We start from the raw sequence: 26,415 nt of genomic DNA on the forward strand, positions 1-26,415 counted from the left end.
TTTTTTCCAAGGTCCATCTGATCCATAAACGTGGATTTTTTAAAGAATTTTTTCCAAGGTCCATCTGATCCATAAACGTGGATTTTTTAAAGAATTTTTTCCAAGGACCTTTAGATCAATAAACGTGGATTTTTTAAAGAATTTTTTCCAAGGACCATCTGATCCATAAACGTGGATCTTTTAAAGAAATTTTTCCAAGGACCTTTAGACCAATAAACGTGGATTTTTTAAAGAAATTTTTCCAAGGACCTTTAGACCAATAAACGTGGATTTTTTAAAGAAAATTTTCCAAGGACCTTTAGACCAATAAACGTGGATTTTTTAAAGAAATTTTTCCAAGGACCTTTAGACCAATAAACGTGGATTTTTTAAAGAAATTTTTCCAAGGACCTTTAGACCAATAAACGTGGATTTTTTAAAGAAATTTTTCCAAGGACCCTTAGACCAATAAACGTGGATTTTTTAAAGAATTTTTTCCAAGGACCATGCCAGCAATAAACGTGGATTTTTTAAAGAATTTTTTCCAAGGACCATCCCAGCAATAAACGTGGATTTTTTAAAGAATTTTTTCCAAGGACCATCCCAGCAATAAACGTGGATTTTTTAAAGAATTTTTTCCAAGGACCATCCCAGCAATAAACGTGGATTTTTTAAAGAATTTTTTCCAAGGACCATCCCAGCAATAAACGTGGATTTTTTAAAGAATTTTTTCCAAGGACCATCCCAGCAATAAACGTGGATTTTTTAAAGAATTTTTTCCAAGGACCATCCCAGCAATAAACGTGGATTTTTTAAAGAATTTTTTCCAAGGACCATCCCAGCAATAAACGTGGATTTTTTAAAGAATTTTTTCCAAGAACCATCTGATCCATAAACGTGGATTTTTTAAAGAATTTTTTCCAAGGAACATCCCAGCAATAAACGTGGATTTTTTAAAGAATTTTTTCCAAGGACCATCCCAGCAATAAACGTGGATTTTTTAAAGAATTTTTTCCAAGGACCATCCCAGCAATAAACGTGGATTTTTTAAAGAATTTTTTCCAAGGACCATCCCAGCAATAAACGTGGATTTTTTAAAGAATTTTTTCCAAGGACCATCCCAGCAATAAACGTGGATTTTTTAAAGAATTTTTTCCAAGGACCTTTAGACCAATAAACGTGGATTTTTTAAAGAATTTTTTCCAAGGACCTTTAGACCAATAAACGTGGATTTTTTAAAGAAATTTTTCCAAGGACCTTTAGACCAATAAACGTGGATTTTTTAAAGAAATGTTTCCAAGGACCTTTAGACCAATAAACGTGGATTTTTTAAAGAAAATTTTCCAAGGACCTTTAGACCAATAAACGTGGATTTTTTAAAGAAATTTTTCCAAGGACCTTTAGACCAATAAACGTGGATTTTTTAAAGAATTGTTTCCAAGGACTATCTGATCCATAAACGTGGATTTTTTAAAGAATTTTTTCCAAGGACTATCTGATCCATAAACGTGGATTTTTTAAAGAATTTTTTCCAAGGACCATCTGATCCATAAACGTGGATTTTTTAAAGAATTTTTTCCGAGGACCATCTGATCCATAAACGTGGATTTTTTAAAGAATTTTTTCCAAGGACCATCTGATCCATAAACGTGGATTTTTTAAAGAATTTTTTTTCCAAGGACCATCTGATCCATAAACGTGGATTTTTTAAAGAATTTTTTCCAAGGTCCATCTGATCCATAAACGTGGATTTTTTAAAGAATTTTTTCCAAGGTCCATCTGATCCATAAACGTGGATTTTTTAAAGAATTTTTTCCAAGGTCCATCTGATCCATAAACGTGGATTTTTTAAAGAATTTTTTCCAAGGACCTTTAGATCAATAAACGTGGATTTTTTAAAGAATTTTTTCCAAGGACCATCTGATCCATAAACGTGGATCTTTTAAAGAAATTTTTCCAAGGACCTTTAGACCAATAAACGTGAATTTTTTAAAGAAATTTTTCCAAGGACCTTTAGACCAATAAACGTGGATTTTTTAAAGAAATTTTTCCAAGGACCTTTAGACCAATAAACGTGGATTTTTTAAAGAAATTTTTCCAAGGACCTTTAGACCAATAAACGTGGATTTTTTAAAGAATTTTTTCCAAGGTCCATCTGATCCATAAACGTGGATTTTTTAAAGAATTTTTTCCAAGGTCCATCTGATCCATAAACGTGGATTTTTTAAAGAATTTTTTCCAAGGTCCATCTGATCCATAAACGTGGATTTTTTAAAGAATTTTTTCCAAGGACCTTTAGATCAATAAACGTGGATTTTTTAAAGAATTTTTTCCAAGGACCATCTGATCCATAAACGTGGATCTTTTAAAGAAATTTTTCCAAGGACCTTTAGACCAATAAACGTGAATTTTTTAAAGAAATTTTTCCAAGGACCTTTAGACCAATAAACGTGGATTTTTTAAAGAAATTTTTCCAAGGACCTTTAGACCAATAAACGTGGATTTTTTAAAGAATTTTTTCCAAGGTCCATCTGATCCATAAACGTGGATTTTTTAAAGAATTTTTTCCAAGGTCCATCTGATCCATAAACGTGGATTTTTTAAAGAATTTTTTCCAAGGTCCATCTGATCCATAAACGTGGATTTTTTAAAGAATTTTTTCCAAGGTCCATCTGATCCATAAACGTGGATTTTTTATAGAATTTTTTCCAAGGACCTTTAGATCAATAAACGTGGATTTTTTAAAGAATTTTTTCCAAGGACCATCTGATCCATAAACGTGGATCTTTTAAAGAAATTTTTCCAAGGACCTTTAGACCAATAAACGTGAATTTTTTAAAGAAATTTTTCCAAGGACCTTTAGACCAATAAACGTGGATTTTTTAAAGAAATTTTTCCAAGGACCTTTAGACCAATAAACGTGGATTTTTTAAAGAAATTTTTCCAAGGACCTTTAGACCAATAAACGTGGATTTTTTAAAGAATTTTTTCCAAGGTCCATCTGATCCATAAACGTGGATTTTTTAAAGAATTTTTTCCAAGGTCCATCTGATCCATAAACGTGGATTTTTTAAAGAATTTTTTCCAAGGTCCATCTGATCCATAAACGTGGATTTTTTAAAGAATTTTTTCCAAGGACCTTTAGATCAATAAACGTGGATTTTTTAAAGAATTTTTTCCAAGGTCCATCTGATCCATAAACGTGGATTTTTTAAAGAATTTTTTCCAAGGACCTTTAGATCAATAAACGTGGATTTTTTAAAGAATTTTTTCCAAGGACCATCTGATCCATAAACGTGGATCTTTTAAAGAAATTTTTCCAAGGACCTTTAGACCAATAAACGTGGATTTTTTAAAGAAATTTTTCCAAGGACCTTTAGACCAATAAACGTGGATTTTTTAAAGAAATTTTTCCAAGGACCTTTAGACCAATAAACGTGGATTTTTTAAAGAAAATTTTCCAAGGACCTTTAGACCAATAAACGTGGATTTTTTAAAGAAATTTTTCCAAGGACCTTTAGACCAATAAACGTGGATTTTTTAAAGAAATTTTTCCAAGGACCTTTAGACCAATAAACGTGGATTTTTTAAAGAAATTTTTCCAAGGACCTTTAGACCAATAAACGTGGATTTTTTAAAGAAATTTTTCCAAGGACCTTTAGACCAATAAACGTGGATTTTTTAAAGAAATTTTTCCAAGGACCTTTAGACCAATAAACGTGGATTTTTTAAAGAAATTTTTCCAAGGACCTTTAGACCAATAAACGTGGATTTTTTAAAGAAATTTTTCCAAGGACCTTTAGACCAATAAACGTGGATTTTTTAGAGATTTTTTTCCAAGGACCTTTAGACCAATAAACGTGGATTTTTTAAAGAAAATTTTCCAAGGACCTTTAGACCAATAAACGTGGATTTTTTAAAGAAATTTTTCCAAGCACCATCCTTCTTACTTACATCACATCCGCCGGCTCTTCAAATGACTCCGAATTTGAATTCGAATTGGAATTCTTCCGCGAACTACTGGCCGATATCATGGAACGTTTCAGCAGCTCATTGTACTGCTGCTTTCCATTGCATTTACCACTGCCGCCTCCGCTGCCGCTGCTGTTGTAGCCATTACTTGTGCCTGGATTATTGGCCTGGGCCAGAGTTTGACCACTTCGACTTTTTAGGATTCTGGTCTCGGAACGACGCATTGGACTCGATTGGGAGTCGGGCGACTTGCATGAAAATCCATAGGGACTGGCACGACTATCGGAGCTGCCACCACTGGCTGCACCACCACCTCCTAACTGTAAATGCTCCACAGCACTGCGATTTGAGGGAGGAGATTGTGGATCACTGGAACTATGACCGCCCGCATATTTATTCGCCTCCAGCATTTCCGTTTTACGCTCCAAATCCAGCTTATCGAACTCCGTGAATAGCTGGCGATACAGCAGATTACGCCGCGTTATGTCATCATCGGGCGGTAGCTGTTTGCGCACAAGACGTGGATTTACTTTGTACACCAGCAAAAGAATCCGCTCGGCTACTTTACGCACCGGCTCCGCCGGATGATGTATACCCGAACAGCCGCATTCCGAGAGGGCACGACATGTCAAACCGCTGTGCTTGTCCGTGCTGATGCCTTGACTCAGGACCAGCTGCTCCAACATTTGCATGCGACTCAAGGCCAGCCGGGGATGGGTACCCGAACTGACAGTGCGCGAGAGGGCTGGCGCCACCAAATGCTGTTCGGCCACTTCGGGACACGAGGCCATGCTCAGTATCGTGTGCTGGGCCAAGGTGTGTATGCGAGCCGACGGATCACCCGACTTCGCCAGCAGTTCGGGCAGTAAACGATCTACACAGCGGGCCACCTCGCTCTGTGACACCCGTCCGGGTACATATTCCAAGAAGAGAACGCGTACAGTTTCTGTGGCCTGATTGAATACCGAATAGACGGCATCGCGTACGGCACGATGTAGGAGAAAAGCAGCACTGCGTGCCACCTTGTTGGGACCGGCAGTGTTTTCGGTATTCGAATTGCCGGGCGGTTGGGTTTCCGTCTCCTGACCTTTGAGGAAGTTGCGTAAACGTACCAAGCCATCTTCGCGATCTTGAAATTGCCGAGAATAGAATTGCTCGACCTGAAATGAGGGGAAGAGAAATTAAAAATGGAATTTAATTTTGAAAAAATTTTACTTTTTCGGAATTCTAATCCTGGTATAAATTTCTTTCTATGAAAAAAGTCTAAAACTAAACACAACGGTACACACATTTAACGAAAATGGCTAATTCTATTTATCCCTAAAAATATGCATTAAAAATGTGTTCTAAAGTTACGATCTTTAAATTATTTTATTTGTGGGGGAGGTACCAGAAGGAGTGGTCCGATCTTTGCCGTCTTCATAACAGATCTTGCGTTTATGGAAATATTGAGATGTACCAAGTCTGAATGGAAGCGGGTGCTTATTTCAGATTTTAAGATCGTTTTGGTTATTCGGAACTTTGATCCTTTGTGGGGGAGGTACCAGAAGGAGTGGACCGATATATTCCATCTTCACACAAGATCTTGTGTTAGTAGAAATAATGCAATGTGTGAAATATGAAGAGAGCCGGATGCTTATTTCGGATTTTATGATCGTTTTTGTTATTCGAAATTTTGATCCTTTGTGGGGGAGGTACCAGAAGAATTGGTCCGATCTCTACCATCTTTATAACAGAGCTTATGTTGATGGAAATATTGAGATGTACCAAATCTGAATGGAATCGGATGCTTATTTCGGATTTTATGATCGTTTTGGTTATTCGGAACTTTGACCCTTTGTGGGGGAGGTACCAGAAGGAAAGGTCCGATAAATCCCATCTTCACAGCAGATCTTGTGTTGGTAGAAATAATAGGATATGTGAAATATTAAGAGAATCTGATGCTTATTTCGGATTTCATGATCGTTTTTGTTTTTCAAAATCTTGAATCCTATGTGGGGGAGGTACCAGAAGGAATGGTCCGATCTCTTCCATCTTTATAACAGATCTTCCGTTTATGGAAATATTGAGATGTGCCAAGTCTGAATGAAATCGGAAGCTTATTTCGGATTTTATGATCGTTTTGGTTATTCGGAACTTTGACCCTTTGTGGGGGAGGTACCAGAAGGAGTGGACCGATAAATTCCATCTTCACAGCAGATCTTGTGTTGGTAGAAATAATAAGATATGTGAAATATTAAGAGAACCGGATGCTTATTTCAGATTTTATGACCGTTTTGGTTATTCAAAACTTTGACCCTTTGTGTGGGAGGTACCAGATGAAATGGTCCGATCTCTATCATCTTTATAACAGAGCTTATGTTGATGGAAATATTGAGATGCACCAAGTCTGAATGGAATCGGATGCTTATTTCGGATTTTATGATCGTTTTGATTATTCGGAACTTTGATCCTTTGTGGGGGAGGTGCCAGAAGGAATGGTCCAATCTCTATCATCTGTATAACAGATCTTGTGTTGATAGAAATATTGAGATGTGCCACGTCTGAATGGAATCGGATGTTTATTTCGGATTTTATTATCGTTTTGGTTATTCGGAACTTTGATCCTTTGTGGGGGAGGTACCAGATGAAGTGGACCGATATATTCCAACTTCACACCAGACCGTGGGTGTATAAAAATATTGTGATGTGTGTAATTTGAAGGCAATCGGACTCACACAACACATTTTATAAGACTTATAATTATTCAGAATTTTGATCCTTTGTGGGGGAGCTACTTGATGGAGTGAACCGATATTGTCCATTTTCACTCTTGACCTAGCACTCAATCAAATATTAGGATTTGCAAAGTTGGAGCAAAATCGCTCTATAATTTCTCTTTCTGTGCAGAAAATATATTTTTTTAAATTTTGAACTTTTGTGGGGGAGGTACCAGAAGGAGAGGACATATATATTCGATTTTCACACCAGACCGTGGGTGTATAAAAATATTGGGATGTGTGAAATTTGAGGACAATCGGACACTTACATCACATTTTATAAGAGTTGTAATTATTCAAAATTTTGACTTTTTGTGGGGAAGGTGCAGTGGACCGACAATGTCCATTTTCGCATATGACCTAGCACTGATGCAAATATTAGGACTCGCAAAGTTGGAGCAAAATTGGATCATTTTTCCTCCTTCTGTGCAGTAAATTATTTTCTTTGAAAATTTTGATATTTAATGGGGGAGGTGTGGACCGATATTGCCCATCTTCAAACTCGTTATAAATTTGATAATAATATTACGATGTACCAAGTTTGGATCAAATCGGATATTCCGTTCAAGAGTTATCGTGCATCGCTTGGCTATGATAATGACTATTTCACTTTTTTTGTTGTTTAAAATTATTTTTATTTCCAGAAATATTTAATTTATTTTTAAAAATTTGAAAATTATTTTTTAATTACTTATTTCCTAAAAATTTGCTATTTTTATTTTTTTTTTAAATATATCTTTGCTTAAAAATGTATTTTTCCTTAAAACAACTCTACGTTTTTGTTTCGCCTAAAAGTATGCTTTAAAATACATTTTCCCCAACACTAATACTTACCATGTCATTGCCAAACACCAATATGGGCAGAGCTGCCTGACGACGTTCACGATCGTTGAGACGTGAACGTCCACGATTTGGATCCGCTTCCAGAAGGGCTGTACCTTGACACTCTCTTAAAAATTCATTAGTATTCGAACTGGATCGAGTGGTCATGGGGAGGATTTGAGTGTGTTTTTTTGGTTTGTTTTTTTACGTGTAACATCAATTACATCAAAATGGAGAAATCAAAAATGAAACAAAAGAAAAATATTACAAAAAATGGTAGATGGCGATATGATAAGAGATAATAATTTATGGGGCGTATGAGAGCAGGCACACGAGAGAGGGAGAGATGATGATGAAGTAGAGAGTGAGCCAAATGATTCAAATTGAGGGAGAAGTGATGGTGAGAAAATAAAATGAAAATAAATTGAAATAATTTATGGTCATCAAGATAGAGAGAGAGCGAGAGAGATAGATAGAAAGACGAGAAGGAGAAGAAAGAAAAGGAAACAAAAACAGAGAAATGTTTAGAACTAACTGGAGCTACAAAAAAAAATTGACCTGAAGTTTTATGAGAATAATGACCCGAATGATGGAGAACGTTTCATTTCAACTCTCTAGTCTAGCTATGTGGCAGAGTACGACAAAAAAAGTAGTTGGCATGCATTACAAGAGAGAGGGAGAGAGAGTATAAAAATTATTTCATCTAAAGAGCGAGAGAGAGGGAGAACATCCAAAAAGAAATTAAAAATAAACAAAACTTGTTCTGCGGGAATTACAACTAGAATCATTGGCCTAAATTGGTAGGGATTATTTCGAAAAAATATGGCAACATCAAAAATCGAGTATCTCTCTAAAATGTTTGTGGGGAGACAGACATCAAAAACAATCAATTCCGATTCCTACTTACTGTCTCAGCGTCGGTATGGCTCGATCTTCATATTCTTCATAGGAGTTACGGGGAGCACTTTTATTGCGTCGACGCAATGAACCCTGGTGACTGGACATCGGGGAACTATGGCGACTAGGGCTGCGACGCATATTGAGTTTCGGAGACATGGGTATTTCATCGTGGGATCTCCTTAGGTTGGCTGCAGATAACGATGAGACATGATCAGTTGATTTGTTAGCGGATGTATGGAAATGTTTACCACCTCCTCCTCCGCCGCCGATGCCACCTCCCCCTCCAGTGGAGCTGTTGCCATCTGTTGAGGACTTATCTTCTTGGCAACTTTTGGGACTCATGGTGGCGGCCATATGGGCCTCGGCCAAGGCCTGGGCCACATCCTGCAGACTGGGTGCCACCGGCAATACGGGTTTAGAGGCATATACCTCACAGGCCACATCATTGGCTGCCAGGGATTCTCCATTCCGCTCCAGCAAATCATCGACCAGTAGATGTCTAAACACCGCCGATTTGTACATTTCGATTTGTTCCTTTCTCAGCTTGGCTGTGGTGAAATCCTCCTGCTGCACCGCCTGCCTCTTGGCCAGGGCATAACGGCCCAAACGCTCACCGGCCGAACGCAGGGCGCACATACACAACTTCAGCTTGCGGGCATATTCGAAACGTTCCGATGCCACTGCCTTGGCTTTGCGCTCTTCCATTTCCCGCACCACCTCCGCTATGGACTCTTCCACGTACATGGAGAACAGCAGATCATCACACATGGAGGCCAGCGGCAATTCAGAGCCCTCCGAACCGGATTCTGTGGCCAAAGAGTTACTGCCATTTTCTTCCGTCTCTTTACTGGGATTTCCACTCGCCTCCAGGTCTTCACCCAAAACATTGACCGCAATTAAGGCAATTTGATTTTCCGTATTGAATTCATTGGCATGGGGGCCGCTTAGACGCAGCTTGAGATGGGTACCCTTGCGAGGATTCACCGAGACGCTTTGTAGCTCTCGTGATTTGTAATTTGTGGCCGCATTGTCGGCCAATGCGACAAAGCCCAGGAAATCGAAACATTGCGAGGAAGGGGTACTGGGTATACTTTTGGGCGAGTAGTGCAGCCAGAGTTCGACTTTTTCAGCTGAAAAAAAAAATTAAATATTTTTTGAATAAATTGTTTTGAATACAATTTTTTTAATTTAAAAAAAAAATTAATTTTATTTCCTTTTATTATTTTATTTATATTTTTTAGTATTTTTTAATAATTTTATTTTAATATTTTTTAATATATATTTTTTTCAATTTAATGCTTTTGGGCGATTAGTGCTGCCAGATTCCATCTTTTCAGTTGGAATTTTCTTTTTTAATAAAATTTTTAAATAATTTTTTAATTTTTAAAAAAAAATTATTAAATTTTTTATTTTTATATTATTATTTAAACAATTTTATTCAAAAATTTTATTAAAAGAAATTATTCAAAAAATTTTATTTTATTTTTTTAATTTAGTGCTGGTACACTTTTGGGCAAATACTGCAGCCAGAATTCAACTTTTTCAGCTGGAATTTTCTGTTTTACATTTTTTTAATACAGTTTTTCAAATATTTTTTTATTTACTTTTTTAAATATTATTTAATACATTTTTTAATATATTTTTTTTAAACAATTTTTTTAATAATTTTTTTAATATTATTTAAATTGTTTTTTTATTAAAAATTTAAAAATATTTTTTTTAATTTTTGTAAAAAAATATATTAGAATTTTTTAATAATTTTTTATAGTAAATCTATTTAATCATTTCTGTTTAATAATTTTTTTAATATTTTTAAATACGTTCTATTAAATAAATTTTGTTTAGAACAGTTGATATTTTTAATAAATGATAATTTTTAAATGTATTAAAAAACTTTCATAAAATAATATTTAAAAAATTTAAAAACAAATATTTAGAAAACTGTATTAAAAAAATATTAAAAAAAATTAAGGGAATGTTCTTTTTTAATATTTTTTTCTTAATACAGTTTTTTAAATATTTTTTTTTGTTTTTAAAAATTTTAAATAGTATTTTATGAAAGTTTTTTGATAATTTTTTTGAATAAAATTTTTTTAATTTTTTTTCAAATAAATGTTTTTGAATAATTTTTCAATTTTTTTTTTTAATTTTTTTTAAAAAAAATGTTTTTTATTAACATTTCTAAATAATTTTTTTACTAGAATTTTTGTAATAAATTTTTGTTTTTATTATTTTTTAATAAATCTTTTTAATCATTTTTGCTTAATAATTTTTTTTGAATACGTTTTTTAAATAAATTTTGTTTATTGATTTTTTTAATAATTTTTTTAAATAATTTTTTTAAATAATTTTTTTAAATACAATTTTTAGATTTTTTTTAAATAAAATCTTTTTAATAATCGTTTTTTAATTATTTTTTTTTTTTAAATTTCCAGCTGGAAAATAAATTTAATACATTTTTTAATAAAATTGTGTAAATAATTTGATGGAATATTTTTTTTTCAAAATTCTTTTTAATAATTTTTTTGTTAATAAAATTTGTTAAATAATTTTTTTTATAATAATTTTTTATTATTTTTTTTAACAACAATTCTTGAATAAATTGCTTTTAAAAAAATGTTTTAATTTTTTTAATAAATTTTCTTTAGTCATTTTTTTAATTGTTTAATATTTTTTTAATAAAATATTCTTAATAATTCATTTAATAAATTTTTTTGAATAAAATTTTTTAAATAACATTTTTTGAATACAATTTTTCAATAACATATTTTTGGCCGAATAAATTGTTAATATATTTTTTAATATAATTTTTCAAATAAAATTATTTTTAACGCAATTTTTAATTTTTTATTGAAATTTTTTAATTAATATTTTTTTACCAACATTTCGGTTATATTTTCAATAAAATTTTTAATAAAATTGTTTTAATTGATTTTTTTTTAATATTTTTTTCTTAATAAAATTATGTTAATAGTCGTTTTTTAATAAATTTTTTTATTTAATTTTTATAATAACATTTATTCAATAACATTTTTTTTAATAAATTTATTTAACAGTAATATAATTTAATGATATTTTTTCAATAAACTCTTTAATAAAATCTTTTTAATAATTTTTTTAATGATTTTTTTTTAAATTATTTTTTTATTTTTTTGAATATTTTTTTTAATACATTTTTTTAATATTTATTTTTAAATTTATTTAATATATTTTTTTTTTAATTTTTATTAATTTTTCAGCTGGCGAATTTTTTAATAAAATTATGTGAATAATATTTTTTTTTAATAAAATTATTTGAATACATTTTTTTATAATTTTTGTTAATATTTTTTTTATAATTTTTTATATATAATAATATTTTTTAATATCTTTTGAATACAATTTTTTGAATGATTGTATTTTAATAAGTTCAGCTTTTTTAAGTAACAATTTTATTGAATACTAGCTGAACCCGGTGCGCTTCGCTACCCCTTTTGATTTTATATGCATTTATTTTATTTACGAATATATGTTGGTTTAAAAAAAAAACAAATTTAAAAATTAAAAAAAAATATATTGCACTACTTTAATGCGTAAATAACCAAAACCATTAGAAAAGCAGTAACATGACATACATACACGAAGGGTTTGTCCTTCGGATTTATTTATTTCATTGCAAATACCAAGCGTGCAGTAAACTGCAATCTTTTGAAGTTGAGTGGCATTTCTATTGCAATTAGTGAATTCGAGATAGCAACATACTTCGCCGTAATAAGCGTATTTCAAATCAATTGTTGTGTTGTTGTTTAGTGTTAGCCTAAGGCGTTGTGGGTCAATGGTTCTTATTAAAATCATATCCCAATCTGATTCGATTTAAATATAATTTAAAAAAAATTACTTTTACACCAAACTCCGCCACACCTTTCATAATTTATTGAAATTGGTGCGTCAAATATGTGAAATCGGCCGAGAATATATATATGGGAGCTATATCCAAATCTTAACTAATTTCCAATTAATTTGTCACATTTATTATTGTAAGCAAATTCCGCCACACATTCTGAATTTCATTGGTATCGGTCATATATATCATGTGTGGTGCATAACATGTATGAAATCGGCCGAAATATATATGTTAGCTATATCCAAACCTCAACTGATTTCAATATAATTTGGCAATTTTTTCTGGTGCCAGATTTTGTCTCTCTCGCTTTGGGTGCATCAAATATGTGAAATCGGCTGAGTATATATTTGGGAGCTATAATCACATCTGAGCGTATTTGAATATAATTTGTCAAATTTATTTTTTTTTTTTTTTGTACCAAATTTAGCCACTCATGCCGAATTTCATTGGAATCGGAAATACGTATCGTGTTTTGTGCATCAAATATGTGAAATCGGCGGAAAATATATATGGGAGCTATATCCAAATCTGAACCGATTTTAATATAATTTGACAAATGTATATTTGTTTTAATTTCCGCTACACATTCCAAATTTCATTGAAATTAAAGATACATAGCGTGTTTGGTGCATCAAATACATGAAATCGGTCGAAAATATATATGGGAGCTATATCCAAATCTGAACCAATTTCAATTTAATTTGACAAATTCATTTTGGCTCCCAATTCCGTTACTTATTTTAAATTTCATTACAATTGGAAATACATATCGTGTTTGGTCCACCAAATACATGAAATCGGCCGAAAATGTATATGGGAGCTATATCCAAATCTGAACCGATTTCAATATAATTTGTGAAATCAATTTTTTAGATAAAATCTATCACACGTTTCAAATTTCATTGAAATTGGGGATACATAGCGTGTCTGGTGCATCAAATGCTTGAAATCGGCCGAAAATATATATGGGAGCTATATCCAAATCTGAACCGATGTCAATATAATTTGACAAATTTATTTTCGGATTAAATCCCGTCACACATTCCAAATTTCATTGGAATCGAACATTCATATTGTGTTTGAGGCATCAAATGAACGAAATCGGTCGAAAATATATATGGGAGCTATATCCAAATCTGAACCGATTACAATATAATTTGGCAAACTTATTTTTGTTCCAAATTCTGTTACGCATTCCAAATTTGGAGACTGTGTCTTCAACCAATCAATAGATATGTGCATATTAATTCTAAATTTTTGGGAGGTACCTCCGATTCTGGTGCTATATCTCCAGTTCCAAGCGGAAATTCAAAAATGTATATAGCCTATGTTACTTTCAGGCGATGTTGCAGTATATATGGAAATTTTCAGGAAAATCTATTCAGCGGTTTTCGAGTCCATAAATTACAAACAAACAAACAAACAAACAAACAAACATACAAACATTTTCCTCTTTTATAGATATAGATTTTTTTAATAAAATGCTTGTGGTTCAGGTTTTACAGTTGCAATTTTTTTTTTGTATTAAAATTATTTGAATAATTTAAAAAAAATATTTGAACAAAATTTTTTTAAAAAAAATTATTTGAAAAAAAATTATTTTAATAATTTTTTTAATAAAATTTTATGTAGTGGAAAAGTTTATATTTTTCAACTTGGATTTTTTTATTTTTTTTAAATAATTTTTTTAACATTCTTTTTAAATTTTTTTTAATAAATTTTTATAAAAGTTTTTATTTTATTTTATTGAAATATTTTTTTAATATAATTTTGGCAACTTTTTAAATAAAATCATTTGAATGATTTTTTTTTTAATTTTTTTAATACATTTTAATTATACATTTTTTAATAAAATTAATTTAATAGAATTTTTTTAAATAACTTTTTTTCAAAATAATATAAAATTTATAATTTTTTTTTATTAAAATATTTTTCAATATAATTTTTATAGTGCAGCCAGAGTTCAGCTTTTTTGATGGCAAATTTTTAAATAAAATTATTTGAATAATTATTTTAATAAAATTTTTTGAATTTTAACATAAAATGTTTTTAATAAAAATATTTTAATATTTTTTTTTGAATAAAATTATTTTAATAAAAAAGATAATTTTTTTTCGAACTTACGTATCAAATATTGGTGGGCTAACAATTGTATTCGATATATTTTGGCTGGTTTGTGAAATCTCAGTACAATGTCATGCGGTGACATGGTACTATTTGGTGCACTCCGCCATCCGTGTACTGTTGGACCGTGGGTATTCAGTTCGCTGGCAGGATAATTAGGATCCTCATCTGGAAAGAGAAACAAATATATGAAAATTGTATTAAAATATTTCGTAAAAAAAAATAAAATTATATTAAAAATATATTCAGGAATATTTTCAAAATATTTACATTTGTTGGGGAACACACCCAATATTTCAAATGCAAGTTATAATTATTTGTTTACGATATTGAGATAACCAAGGTAACCCAAAGCAATAAACTGCTGATAGAGAAATAACACAACGATAACATGCCTTTGTTGCATTACAGGTGTCATAGATAATACAGACACAGGTCAGTTAATGAGAACAGAGAGAGAGAGAGAGGGAGTGAGAACATAACTGAGATATTTTAGTGTTGCCGTATACAATGTTCTCGAAAATCGACTTAAATGTACCCAATTTAAATGTGAAACCATTAAAACGTTTTAAATTCAATATTTTAAAAACAAAATAATAAAAAAAAATTATTAAAAGAGTTTTAAAGGGAACAGAGAAGGACAAAAACATTATTAATTTAATAAAAATTATTTAAAACAATCTCGATTAATATTACTCTCTTATTAATAATGTAATCGACTGACTGACTTAATGACTCATCAACGACCAGACGAAACGGCTCAAGCTAGAATCTTGAAATTTTGAATGAGAGTCACTCTTGGTCCGAAGGGGTCAGAAAATGTTGGGTTTTTGGAAAATCGTACTGGAACGGTACAAAAAGCATTAAAATGTAACTAAAGATGGTACCCTTCATATTTGAGGGAGCAGTAAATCTAGAATTCTTAAATTTGGAATGAGGGAGAGAGTGTATGATAGATGTATCAAAGGGTTTTTGGAAATACCCACTATAAGCGGTTTTGGTAATGTGCACCAAAAGTACTAAATAGTACAATATTTGGTACAAATTGGAATTGGATGAATAGACAGTGCTTGAAATCCAAAATTTGGTATTAGAATCACTGTTCATGTGTAGCCGGGACATATGCAGGTGTTTTCGGAAATGTGTACCATAATTGTACGAAAAGTACTAAGTGTAACCAAATTTTGGATTGGGTGGAGGGATATGACTGAGGATACAAATTGGATATTGAGGTCTCTGTTGGTACCTGGAATTGAGTTATGGAAGCGGTTTTGAAAATGCGTACTACATTAGTACGAAAAGTACTAAATTTAGTATTGAGTGAAGGGATAGAAGAAAAATTCTGAAGTTTAGTATTTAGTATCTGAGGTTAAGATTTGGAGGTAGTTTTGGAAATGCGTCCTATATTTGTACGAAAAGTACTAAATGGTACTAAATTTGGTTTTGGGTGATGGGATAGATAGAAAATTCTGAAAATTTTTTATTTAGATAACTGTTGGTATCTGAGATTGAGATTTGGAGATGGTTTTGGAAATGTGTTCTATATTTGTACGAAAAGTACTAAATGGTACAACATTTGGTTTTGGGTGATGGGATAGATATAAAATTCTGATTTTTTTTATTTAGATAACTGTTGGTATCTAAGGTTTGTTGAACGAAAAGTACTAAATGGTACTAAATTGGTTATTGAGTGAAGGGATAGGGTTGGAATTTTCAGATTTGGTATTGAGGTCTCTGTTGGTACCTGGAATTGAGATATGGAGATGGTTTTCGGAAATGTGTACCATAATTGTACGAAAAGTACTAAATGGTACCAAATTTTTGTATTGGGTAAAGAGATAGGGCTAGAATCCTCCAATTTGATATTGAGGTCTCTGTTGGCATCTGGAATTGAGATATGGGATTGGTTTTGAAAATGTGTTCTGTAATTGTATGAAAAGTACTGAATGGTACTAAAAGAAATCCAAAAAGTTCCGTCGAAAAATACCGCTCAAACGAAAACCACTATATATCGGGCATACGAAGACGTGGTCCTGAATAAGTAATTTTTTGTCATAGGTTGCATTACCCATTAGGAACTTCAAATACGAAATTTGAAACAATTACGGTGAATAATGTATCTAAAATCGTCAAGTTACCGAATATTGGGAGGTTCCTTTATATGTTGGCTATACGAAGACCTGAATAATTTTTTGTCATAGGCTGTAGTGCCGATTCCGAAATTCAAATATGAAATTTGAAAGAATTCCGGTTGAAAAATACCGCTAAAATTATCAAAATACTGAAAATCGGAGATATCGTTATGTAAGAGCTATACGAAGACGTCGACCTACATATGCAATTTTTTGTCATAGGCTGCAGTACCTATTACGAACTTTAAATACGAAATTTGAAACAATTCCGTTGAATAAGAATCAAGAAAATACCGAATATAGGGAGGTACTATTATATGAGGGCTATATGAAGATCTGGACCTGCATACGCAATTTTTGTGATCGTAGGCTATAGAAGCCATTACGAACTTTAAATTCGAAATTTGAAACAATTTCGTTAAAAAAAACGTCGCTAAAGTCATCAAAATACCGAATATCGGGAGGTACCGTTATGTAGGAGTTATGCGAAGACCTGGATCTGCATGAGTAATTTTTTGTCATAGGCTGTAGTGCCGATTCCAAAATTCAAATACGAAATTTGAAACGGCTCTGGCGAATTATGTCGCTAAAATCATCAAAATACCGAATATCGGAAGGTATCTTTATATGGGGGCTATATGAAGACCTGGTCCTGCTAACAAAAATTTTTGTCATAGGCTGTATTCCCCATTATGAACTTCAAATACGAAATTTTAAATAATTCCGGTAAATAATGTGACTAAAATCATGTAAATACCGAATATCGGGAGGTATCGTTATATGTGGGCTATACGAAGACCTGGACCTGCATATAGAAATTTTCTGTCATAGGCTGTAGTACCAATTACGAACTTTAAATGCGAAATTTGAAACAATTCCGTTGAATAAGAATCAAGAAAATACCGAATATAGGGAGGTTCTGTTATATAGAGGCTATAAGAAGATCTGGACCAGCATACGCAATTTTTTGTTCGTAGGTTGTAGAAGCCATTACGAAATTTTAATTCGAAATTTGAAACAATTTCGTTAAAAAACGTCGCTAAAATCATCAAAATACCGAATATTGGGATATGCCGTTATATGGGGGCTATACGAAGACCTGAACCTGCATATAGAAATTTTCTGTCATAGGCTGTAGTACCTATTACGAACTTCGGATACGAAATTTTAAATAATTCCGGTAAATAATGTGGCTAAAATTATGAAAATACCGAATACCGGGTGGTACCGTTATATGGGGGCTATACGAAAACGTGGATGGACATGGCCCATTTACGAACTTAACCTGCCTATTAGTAAACTATGCATGTAAGCAAAATTTTAGCCTTCTTTCTCAATTCGTTCGAAAGATAGCGTCATTACAACAGACAGACAGACGGACATCGCGAAATGGTCTTAGAATTTTACGCTGATCCAGAATATATGTACTTTGTAAGATCTATTATGAATATTTCGAGGAGTTCCAAACGGAATGACAAAGTTAATATACCCTCCATAGAATGGTGCAGGGTATAAAAACTTAAATTGTCCACTTCCGATACTTGGTATCGATTCCTTCAATTTTGGCCAATTTTAATATTTCATACACATGGCAACCCTCCTTCAAAATTCACAGTAACTCTCTTCTATTACACACTCATCTAACACATTATCTATCAAAGTACGGTTGAGATAACACAAATAATTCTCAATCGCATAGATACTCTCTCACACACACACACACACCAATTAATAACTGATATCTCCCAGACTGAATGACTGTTAGAATTTAACGTTTGGTCGGTGTAGTTCTCGATTGTTATTAAAACGGGTTGTTTCGTCGCGAGTTTATATTGTAATTAAATTTGTAAAAAAATATCAAAATAATGTCAACAAAAACAACAAAACCTGCGGCTGCTCCCAAACCCAAAACCAGGGCTGAACTGGTCAAAGGCGTTTGGGCCCAGATTCAAAGTGTTTTGAATACAATTAATCACACTTTGATCCTCTTGGTAGCGGTGTTTGTGACGCTGCTGGCACGGAATTTGGACTTCAAAGATACGGCGATGCACATGTTCATGACAGTCATTGGGGTAGGTGGTAATCATAAATGTTTCGAATAATTTTCCTTTAACAAAATTCTTAAAAAGTTTGCCCCTAAAGAATATTTTTTATAAAATCCACTTTTGTATTTGACTCGAAAAAATATTTTTTTAAAAATCCACGTTTGTATGGGAAGTCAAAAAATAATTTTTTAAAAATCACGTTTGTATGGGAAGTCAAAAAATAATTTTAAAAAAATCTACGTTTGTATGGGACTTCAAAAAATAATTTTTTAAAAAAATCACTCTTGTATAAGACGGCAAAACATATTTTTTTAAGTATTCACGTTTGTATGGGACTTCAAAAAATAATTTTAAAAAATCTACGTTTGTATGGGACTTCAAAAAACATTTTTTTAAAAAATTCACTCTTGTATAAGACGGCAAAACATATTTTTTTAAGTATTCACGTTTGTATGGGACTTCAAAAAATAATTTAAAAAAAATCTACGTTTGTATGGGACTTCAAAAAATATTTTTTTAAAAAATTCACTCTTGTATAAGACGGCAAAAAATATTTTTTTTTAAATATTCACGTTTGTATTTGCCGTGAAATTTTTTTTTAAAAAAATCCACGTTTGTATTTGTCTCGAAATAATATTTTTTTAAAAAAAGGACGCATGTATTTGTCTCGAAATAATATTTTTTTAAAAAAAGGACGCATGTATTTGGTATGAAAAAATATTTTTTAAAAAATTCACGTTTGTATTTGCCTTGAAAAAATATTTTTAAAAAAATCCACGTTTGTATGGGACTTCAAAAAATAATTTTTAAAAAATCCACGTTTGTATGGGACTTCAAAAAATAATTTTTAAAAAATCCACGTTTGTATGGGACTTCAAAAAAATAATTTTTAAAAAATCCACGTTTGTATGGGACTTCAAAAAAATAATTTTTAAAAAATCCACTTTTGTATGGGACTTCAAAAAATAATTTTTAAAAAATCCACGTTTGTATGGGACTTCAAAAAATAATTTTTAAAAAATCCACGTTTGTATGGGACTTCAAAAAAATAATTTTTAAAAAATCCACGTTTGTATGGGACTTCAAAAAATAATTTTTAAAAAATCCACGTTTGTATGGGACTTCAAAAAATAATTTTTAAAAAAATCCACGTTTGTATGGGACTTCAAAAAATAATTTTTAAAAAAATCCACGTTTGTATGGGACTTCAAAAAATAATTTTTAAAAAATCCACGTTTGTATGGGACTTCAAAAAATAATTTTTAAAAAATCCACGTTTTTATGGGACTTCAAAAAATAATTTTTAAAAAATCCACGTTTGTATGGGACTTCAAAAAAATAATTTTTAAAAAATCCACGTTTGTATGGGACTTCAAAAAATAATTTTTAAAAAATCCACGTTTGTATGGGACTTCAAAAAATAATTTTTAAAAAATCCACGTTTGTATGGGACTTCAAAAAATAATTTTTAAAAAATCCACGTTTGTATGGGACTTCAAAAAATAATTTTTAAAAAATCCACGTTTGTATGGGACTTCAAAAAATAATTTTTAAAATATCCACGTATGTATGGGACTTCAAAAAATAATTTTTAAAAAATCCACGTTTGTATGGGACTTCAAAAAATAATTTTTAAAAAATCCACGTTTGCATTTGCCTCGAAAAAATATTTTTTAAAAAATCCACATTCGTATTTCCCTAGAAAAAAAAAATTTAAATATTCATGTTTGTATTTGCCTTGAAAAAATTTTTTTTAAAAAATCCACGTTTGTGTGGGACTTCAAAAAATATTTTTTTAAAAAATCTATGTTTGTATGGGACTTCAAAAAATAATTTTTAAAAAAATCCACGTTTGTATGGGACTTCAAAAAATAATTTTTAATAATCCACGTTTGTATTTGGTAAAATAATTTTTAAAAATTCACGTTTGTATTTGGTATGAAAAATAATTAAAAAAAATCCACTTTTGTGTGAGACTTCAAAAAATAATTTTTAAAAATTCACGTTTGTATTTGGTATGAAAAATATTAAAAAAAATCCACTTTTGTATGAGACTTCAAAAAATAATTTTTAAAAAATCCACCTTTGTATGGGACTTCAAAAAATAATTTTTAAAAAATCCACGTTTGTATGGGACTTCAAAAAAAAATTTTTTAGAAATCCCCGTTTTGATTTGCCTTTAATTTTTTTTTTTTTTTTAAATCCAAGGGTTTATTTGCCTTGAAAAAGTATTTTTTAAAAAATCTAATATTTTCCTTCTTCAAATAATTGCATTTTAAATTATCTTTGCCGTTATTATTATCTCCATGTCGATAATGCCGTACATACTCTTGTTTTTTTCATTCCCTCATCTCTTACACTCTGGCAACACCACATACTCTCTGACCGTTATCTCTCTTCCACCATTGACTGCATGACATGTTCAATTCTCTTTAAATTTGTTGTATTGTTGGAGCATAGTTTGGAGATAAACAAACTCACCGACACAGACTTACACAGACACACATTATCATTCAGTTAAATAATGCTTGGTGGGTCACTTAGTCGACGTCGTCGTCGTCATGCAAACATAAAACAGAGTTAGTTTTGTTTAGACGGGTCGTGGATAAAGAACTTCTCGAAGAAATAGAAAAGAAAAAAAAAACGTTGACATGGCCGCAAAAACCAAAAAATCCAATGGTGCTGCTACCGATGGTGTAAAATCTCAAAAATCTGGAACATGGGCCACCATTCAATCAATTCTGAATACCCTCAATCACACTTTAATTATTTTTGTTGCAATTTTTGTTACGCTGCTGGCTCGCAGTCTGGACTTTAAAGATACAGCGATGCATATGTTCTTGGCGGTGGTTGGGGTAAGTAGAGGAAGTGAATGAAAGAATAACTAATTGAGTTGCCTCATGAGAGCAAGTAGAGAGGGGGAAGTGCAATGACGTCATCGTTTTGTGTTATTGTTTATGGGTTGCTGCGATTTTGCCGGTAATCGCAATGAGGTGCTTGACTTAGAAAAATAGAGAGAGCGAGGGAGTGTGTATGTGGCGGCAAATGTATGAGCATATGTTTGGTTACACGTGTGACGTGTGGCTGGAGGGGTTTAGTGTTGTTGTTTGTTTACGGCCAAAGGTTATTTTTGTTATTGGAAGATGTCAACAAGATTCGATGAGACAAAGCCAGCATATGGTTTAAGATTATGCTAATATTTATACATATGGGTCTTTACATGGATTTAGAAACAACAGAATTTAAAATTGGATTTTCAAGAGAAGCCAATAATTTTTGTTATGGGAAAACCGACTTTTTAAATACGATTTTTAACAGACAAAAATGGTTAAAAAAAAACAATTTTCGAATTTTGTTCTTGTTATATCGTTAGTATTAGGTTTAATTAGAAAAAATATTTTTAAATCCATCAACAATTTATAAAAAAAATTAAAAAGTTAGAAAAAATTTTAAGGGTAATTTTAAATCAATTGAAATTAATTAATTAAAATTTCTAAATCTATCTAAGCAAATATTCCAGTCTTTTATGAGCAGATTAATCCAAAAATATAGAAACCTTTTATTAAATATTGATAAGATATGAATTAACTGTGTCACGGTGAGGTTGCCAAGTATAAATTTAGAACAATACAGTGGAGAAAACAATCTATAAAAATCTAATATTATTAAAAAATATTCTCTAGAAGAATATTTCAAAATATTGGAAATTACCTAAAAAAAAAAGTTTTTACTTTTTTAAAAGTTAAAAAAAAAAACGTTTAACGTTTGATGTTGAATTTAAAAAAAAATAATTTTTATTTTTTTAAATCCACGTATGAAGTTACTTTTAGTAATATTAAAAAAAAAATCCACGTTTGAAGTTGCTTTTAAAAAATATTTAAAAAAATCCACGTTTGAAGTTTGCTTTTAAAAAATATTTTTTTTAAGAAATCCACGTTTGAAATTGCCTTACAAAAATATTTTTAAAAAAATCCACGTTTGTAGTTGCCTCCAAAAAATATTTTTTAAAAAATCCACGTTTGTAGTTGCCTCCTAAAAATATTTTTAAAAAATCCACGTTTGTAGTTGTCTCCAAAAAATATTTTTTAAAAAATCCACGTTTGTTGTTTTCATAAAAAAATATTTTTTAAAAAATCCACGTTTGTTGTTTTCTTAAAAAAATATTTTTTAAAAAATCCACGTTTGTATAGGATTTGAAAAAATATTTTTAAAAAATCCACGTTTGTATGGGACTTGAAAAAATATATTTTAAAAAAATCACGTTTGTATAGGATTTGAAAAAATATTTTTAAAAAATCCACGTTTGTTGTTTTCTTAAAAAAATATTTTTTTAAAAAATCCACGTTTGTTGTTTTCTTAAAAAAATATTTTTTTAAAAAATCCACGTTTGTTGTTTTCTTAAAAAAATATTTTTTTAAGAAATCCACGTTTGTTGTTTTCTTAAAAAAATATTTTTTTAAAAAATCCACGTTTGTTGTTTTCTTAAAAAAATATTTTTTTAAAAAATCCACGTTTGTTGTTTTCTTAAAAAAATATTTTTTTAAAAAATCCACGTTTGTTGTTTTCTTAAAAAAATATTTTTTTAAAAAATCCACGTTTGTTGTTTTCTTAAAAAAATATTTTTTTAAAAAATCCACGTTTGTTGTTTTCTTAAAAAAATATTTTTTTAAAAAATCCACGTTTGTTGTTTTCTTAAAAAAATATTTTTTTAAAAAATCCACGTTTGTTGTTTTCTTAAAAAAATATTTTTTTTAAAAAATCCACGTTTGTTGTTTTCTTAAAAAAATATTTTTTTAAAAAATCCACGTTTGTTGTATTCTTAAAAAAATATTTTTTTAAAAAATCCACGTTTGTTGATTTCTTAAAAAAATATTTTTTTAAAAATCCACGTTTGTTGTTTTCTTAAAAAAATATTTTTTAAAAAATCCACGTTTGTTGTTTTCTTAAAAAAAAATATTTTTTAAAAAATCCACGTTTGTTGTTTTCTTATAAAAATATTTTGTAAAAAATCCACGTTTGTTGTTTTCTTAAAAAAATATTTTTTAAAAAATCCACGTTTGTTGTTTTCTTAAAAAAGTATTTTTTAAAAAATCCACGTTTGTTGTTTTATTAAAAAAAATATTTTTTTAAAAAATTCACGTTTGTTGTTTTATTAAAAAAATATTTTTTTTAAATCCACGTTTGTTGTTTTCTTAAAAAAAATATTTTTTAAAAAATCCACGTTTGTTGTTTTCTTAAAAAAAATATTTTTTTAAAAAACCCACGTTTGTATGAGATTTTAAAAATATTTAAAAAAAAATCCACGTTTGAGACTTTAAAAAATATTTAAAAAAAAAATCCACGTTTGAGACTTTAAAAAATATTTTTTAAAAAATCCACGTTTGTATGAGATTTTAAAAATATTTTTTAAAAAAATCCACGTTTATATGAGACTTTAAAAAATATTTTTTAAAAAAATCCACGTTTGTTGTTTTCTTAAAAAAATATTTTTTAAAAAAATCCACGTTTGTATGAGACTTTAAAAAATATTTTTTAAAAAAATCCACGTTTGTATGAGACTTTAAAAAATATTTTTTAAAAAAATCCACGTTTGTATGAGACTTTAAAAAATATTTTTTAAAAAAATCCACGTTTGTTGTTTTCTTAAAGAAATATTTTTTAAAAAAATCCACGTTTGTTGTTTTCTTAAAAAAATATTTTTTTTTTAAATCCACGTTTGTTCTTTTCTTAAAAAAATATTTTTTTTTTAAATCCACGTTTGTTGTTTTCTTAAAAAAATATTTTTTTTTTAAATCCACGTTTGTTGTTTTCTTAAAAAAATATTTTTTTTTAAATCCACGTTTGTTGTTTTCTTAAAAAAATATTTTTTTTTAAATCCACGTTTGTTGTTTTCTTAAAAAAATATTTTTTTAAAAAATCCACGTTTGTATGGGACTTGAAAAAATATTTTTTAAAAAATCCACGTTTGTTGTTTTTTTGAAAAATATTTTTTAAAAAATTCACATTTGTATGGGACTTGAAAAAATAGTTTTTAAAAAATCAATGTTTGTAGTTGACTTTAAAAAGTATTTTTAAAAAAATCCACGTTTGTATGGAACTTAAAAAAATTATTTTAAAAAAAATCCACATTTGTAGTTGAATTTAAAAAAACCACGTTTGTAGTTGAATTTAAAAAAAAAAATTAAAAATTCGACGTTTGTAGTTGAAGTTAAAAAAAAATATTTTTTAAAAAATTCACATTTGAAGTTTCTCTTAAAAAAATATTTTTTAAAAATCCATGTTTGTCATTTTCTTAAAAAAATATTTTCTTAAGAATCCACGTTTATATGGGGCTTGAAAAAATATTTTTTTAAAGATTCCACGTTTGTATTGGGCTTGAAAAAATATTTTTTTAAAGAATCCACTTTTGTAGTTGCCTTAAAAAATCAACGTTTTTGGTGGCCTTAAAAAAATATTTTAATTTTTTTTTAATATTTTTTTGACTTGAGAAAAATATTTAAAAAAATCCACTCTTGTAGCTCCTTTGAAAATTTTTTTTTTATAAAAAACTTCATTGGAATATCTCTAGTCATTGTTTTTTAATTTGTATTCTCTCCATTTCAGTGGCACTTTTTGGCAGCCGAGGCCCTGATGTCCCATTATGCCCATAACCCTGTGACCAGTAAACTATCACATCGCAACAAATCCCGCTTTCATGGCATATTACAAGTAATTGGTGGTTCTATGGCCCTCCTGGGAGCTTTGGGTAAAATTCAATCCACAGAAGTACATTTTACCACATGGCATGGCAAGATCGGTAGGTTTTTCTCCATATTAAAATTATATTTAAACATTTAATCATTTATATTCTTTATAGGTCTCGCTTCAACATTTTTGTGCGCCGCCAGTCTCTTGGGTGGCACCGTCAACTTCTTCCAACCGAAATTTGCCCACAAAATCTATTCACAGGCTGAGATTAAATATCGTCACAATTTGTTTGGCATTATTGGATTTACTGTGGCCATGGTCACCGTGATATTGGGCTACTATACTCCATTCTTTGTTAAATATGTTGATAACAGTGCCATTCCAGCATTTGTCTTGGCTTCCGGATTGGTGTTGCTCTTCACATTGATTGGACCCGTCACATCGTTGTTGGACAAATTGAAACACAAAAAGAAGAAGTAAATTTGGAAAAAAAAAACAAGGCGGAATAGTTTTAAATGCAATTAGAAATTAAAGAGGCTTAAGAACAATGGAACGTGATTTTAATAAAAAAGAAAAACAATTTTAAAATCTGAATCAATGGAGTATTCAATTAATGGAATCTTTCTACATTTTATACCACAAGGAATAAACATCGAAGGATGAACTCTATAATTTAGATTCTCATATTTCTTTGCGCCAATTCTAAATAACATTTTCAAGTCGTTATAGCATCGACAATTTTGTTAAGCAACTACGAAAACACATCTATAAGATTTGATCCCACTGGCGGCAATATCCTTTGCCTTTTTGGCTTCGATACCTAAAAACAGAATAAGAAAAGCATTCCAATATATTCTTTAAAATGGAAAATTGAGTGTTTAACTTACAGCTGATTTAGCATGGGCATGCTGTACCTTGCTTCCCTTTGCCCTGGCCTCGAGAGGAATGACCGCCAATATTAAACAAATAATACACATAAAGGAGATATGCTTAGAAATCTGCATTGCTAAGCATGTAAATGGATGGATGCCGTGTCAGCAACTATTTCCTAACTGATCTGGTTTGATGCATTTATATATTTTTTATTTATTTATTTTTAAATATGATTAAGA

At 30.1% G+C, this 26,415-nt stretch overlaps 2 protein-coding genes across 6 annotated transcripts in view; one reads left to right on the forward strand and one right to left on the reverse strand.

The window, feature by feature from the left end:
- LOC101899509 (centrosomal protein of 104 kDa) overlaps positions 1-26,415 on the reverse strand; it is a 285,464-nt gene that overhangs the window by 17,496 nt on the left and 241,553 nt on the right. For 2 of the 4 annotated variants that reach the window (XR_009343855.1, XM_059129554.1), the window contains exons 2-5: positions 14,440-14,607; positions 8,440-9,562; positions 7,545-7,683; positions 3,934-5,111 (exon numbers count right to left, since the gene is read on the reverse strand). Coding sequence is in view for 3 of the 4 variants with exons in the window: in XM_059129554.1 (XP_058985537.1) it covers positions 3,934-5,111; positions 7,545-7,683; positions 8,440-9,562; positions 14,440-14,607 (2,608 nt within the window). In the remaining variant the exon portion in view is untranslated. The remainder of the gene's footprint in view (positions 1-3,933; positions 5,112-7,544; positions 7,684-8,439; positions 9,563-14,439; positions 14,608-26,415) is intronic. The other 2 variants (XM_059129556.1, XM_059129555.1) reach the window with 2 other exon arrangements.
- On the forward strand, positions 18,342-25,897 carry LOC101899214 (transmembrane reductase CYB561D2). 2 transcript variants are annotated; one of them, XM_005175632.3, is made up of 3 exons: positions 18,342-18,643; positions 25,220-25,412; positions 25,473-25,897. In XM_005175632.3, exons 1-3 carry the CDS (start codon positions 18,437-18,439, stop codon positions 25,781-25,783), a joined length of 711 nt encoding a protein of 236 aa, XP_005175689.1. In that variant the 5' UTR covers positions 18,342-18,436; the 3' UTR covers positions 25,784-25,897. The 2 variants fall into 2 exon arrangements, with proteins under 2 accessions (XP_005175689.1, XP_011293012.1); XM_011294710.3 differs by lacking the exon at positions 18,342-18,643 and adding an exon at positions 21,191-21,471.

The sequence above is a fragment of the Musca domestica genome, unplaced genomic scaffold (genome assembly GCF_030504385.1).
Source record: "Musca domestica strain aabys unplaced genomic scaffold, Musca_domestica.polishedcontigs.V.1.1 62, whole genome shotgun sequence".
NCBI classification, from domain to species: Eukaryota; Metazoa; Arthropoda; class Insecta; order Diptera; family Muscidae; genus Musca; species Musca domestica.

Coding starts and splice junctions, on each gene's coding strand:
- LOC101899214 (XM_005175632.3), top strand. CDS start 18,437: ATGTCAACAAAAACAACAAAACCTGCGGCTGCTCCCAAACCCAAAACC. Junction 18,644..25,219: donor TGTTCATGACAGTCATTGGG/GTAGGTGGTAAT, acceptor TCTCCATTTCAG/TGGCACTTTTTGGCAGCCGA. Junction 25,413..25,472: donor CACATGGCATGGCAAGATCG/GTAGGTTTTTCT, acceptor TATTCTTTATAG/GTCTCGCTTCAACATTTTTG.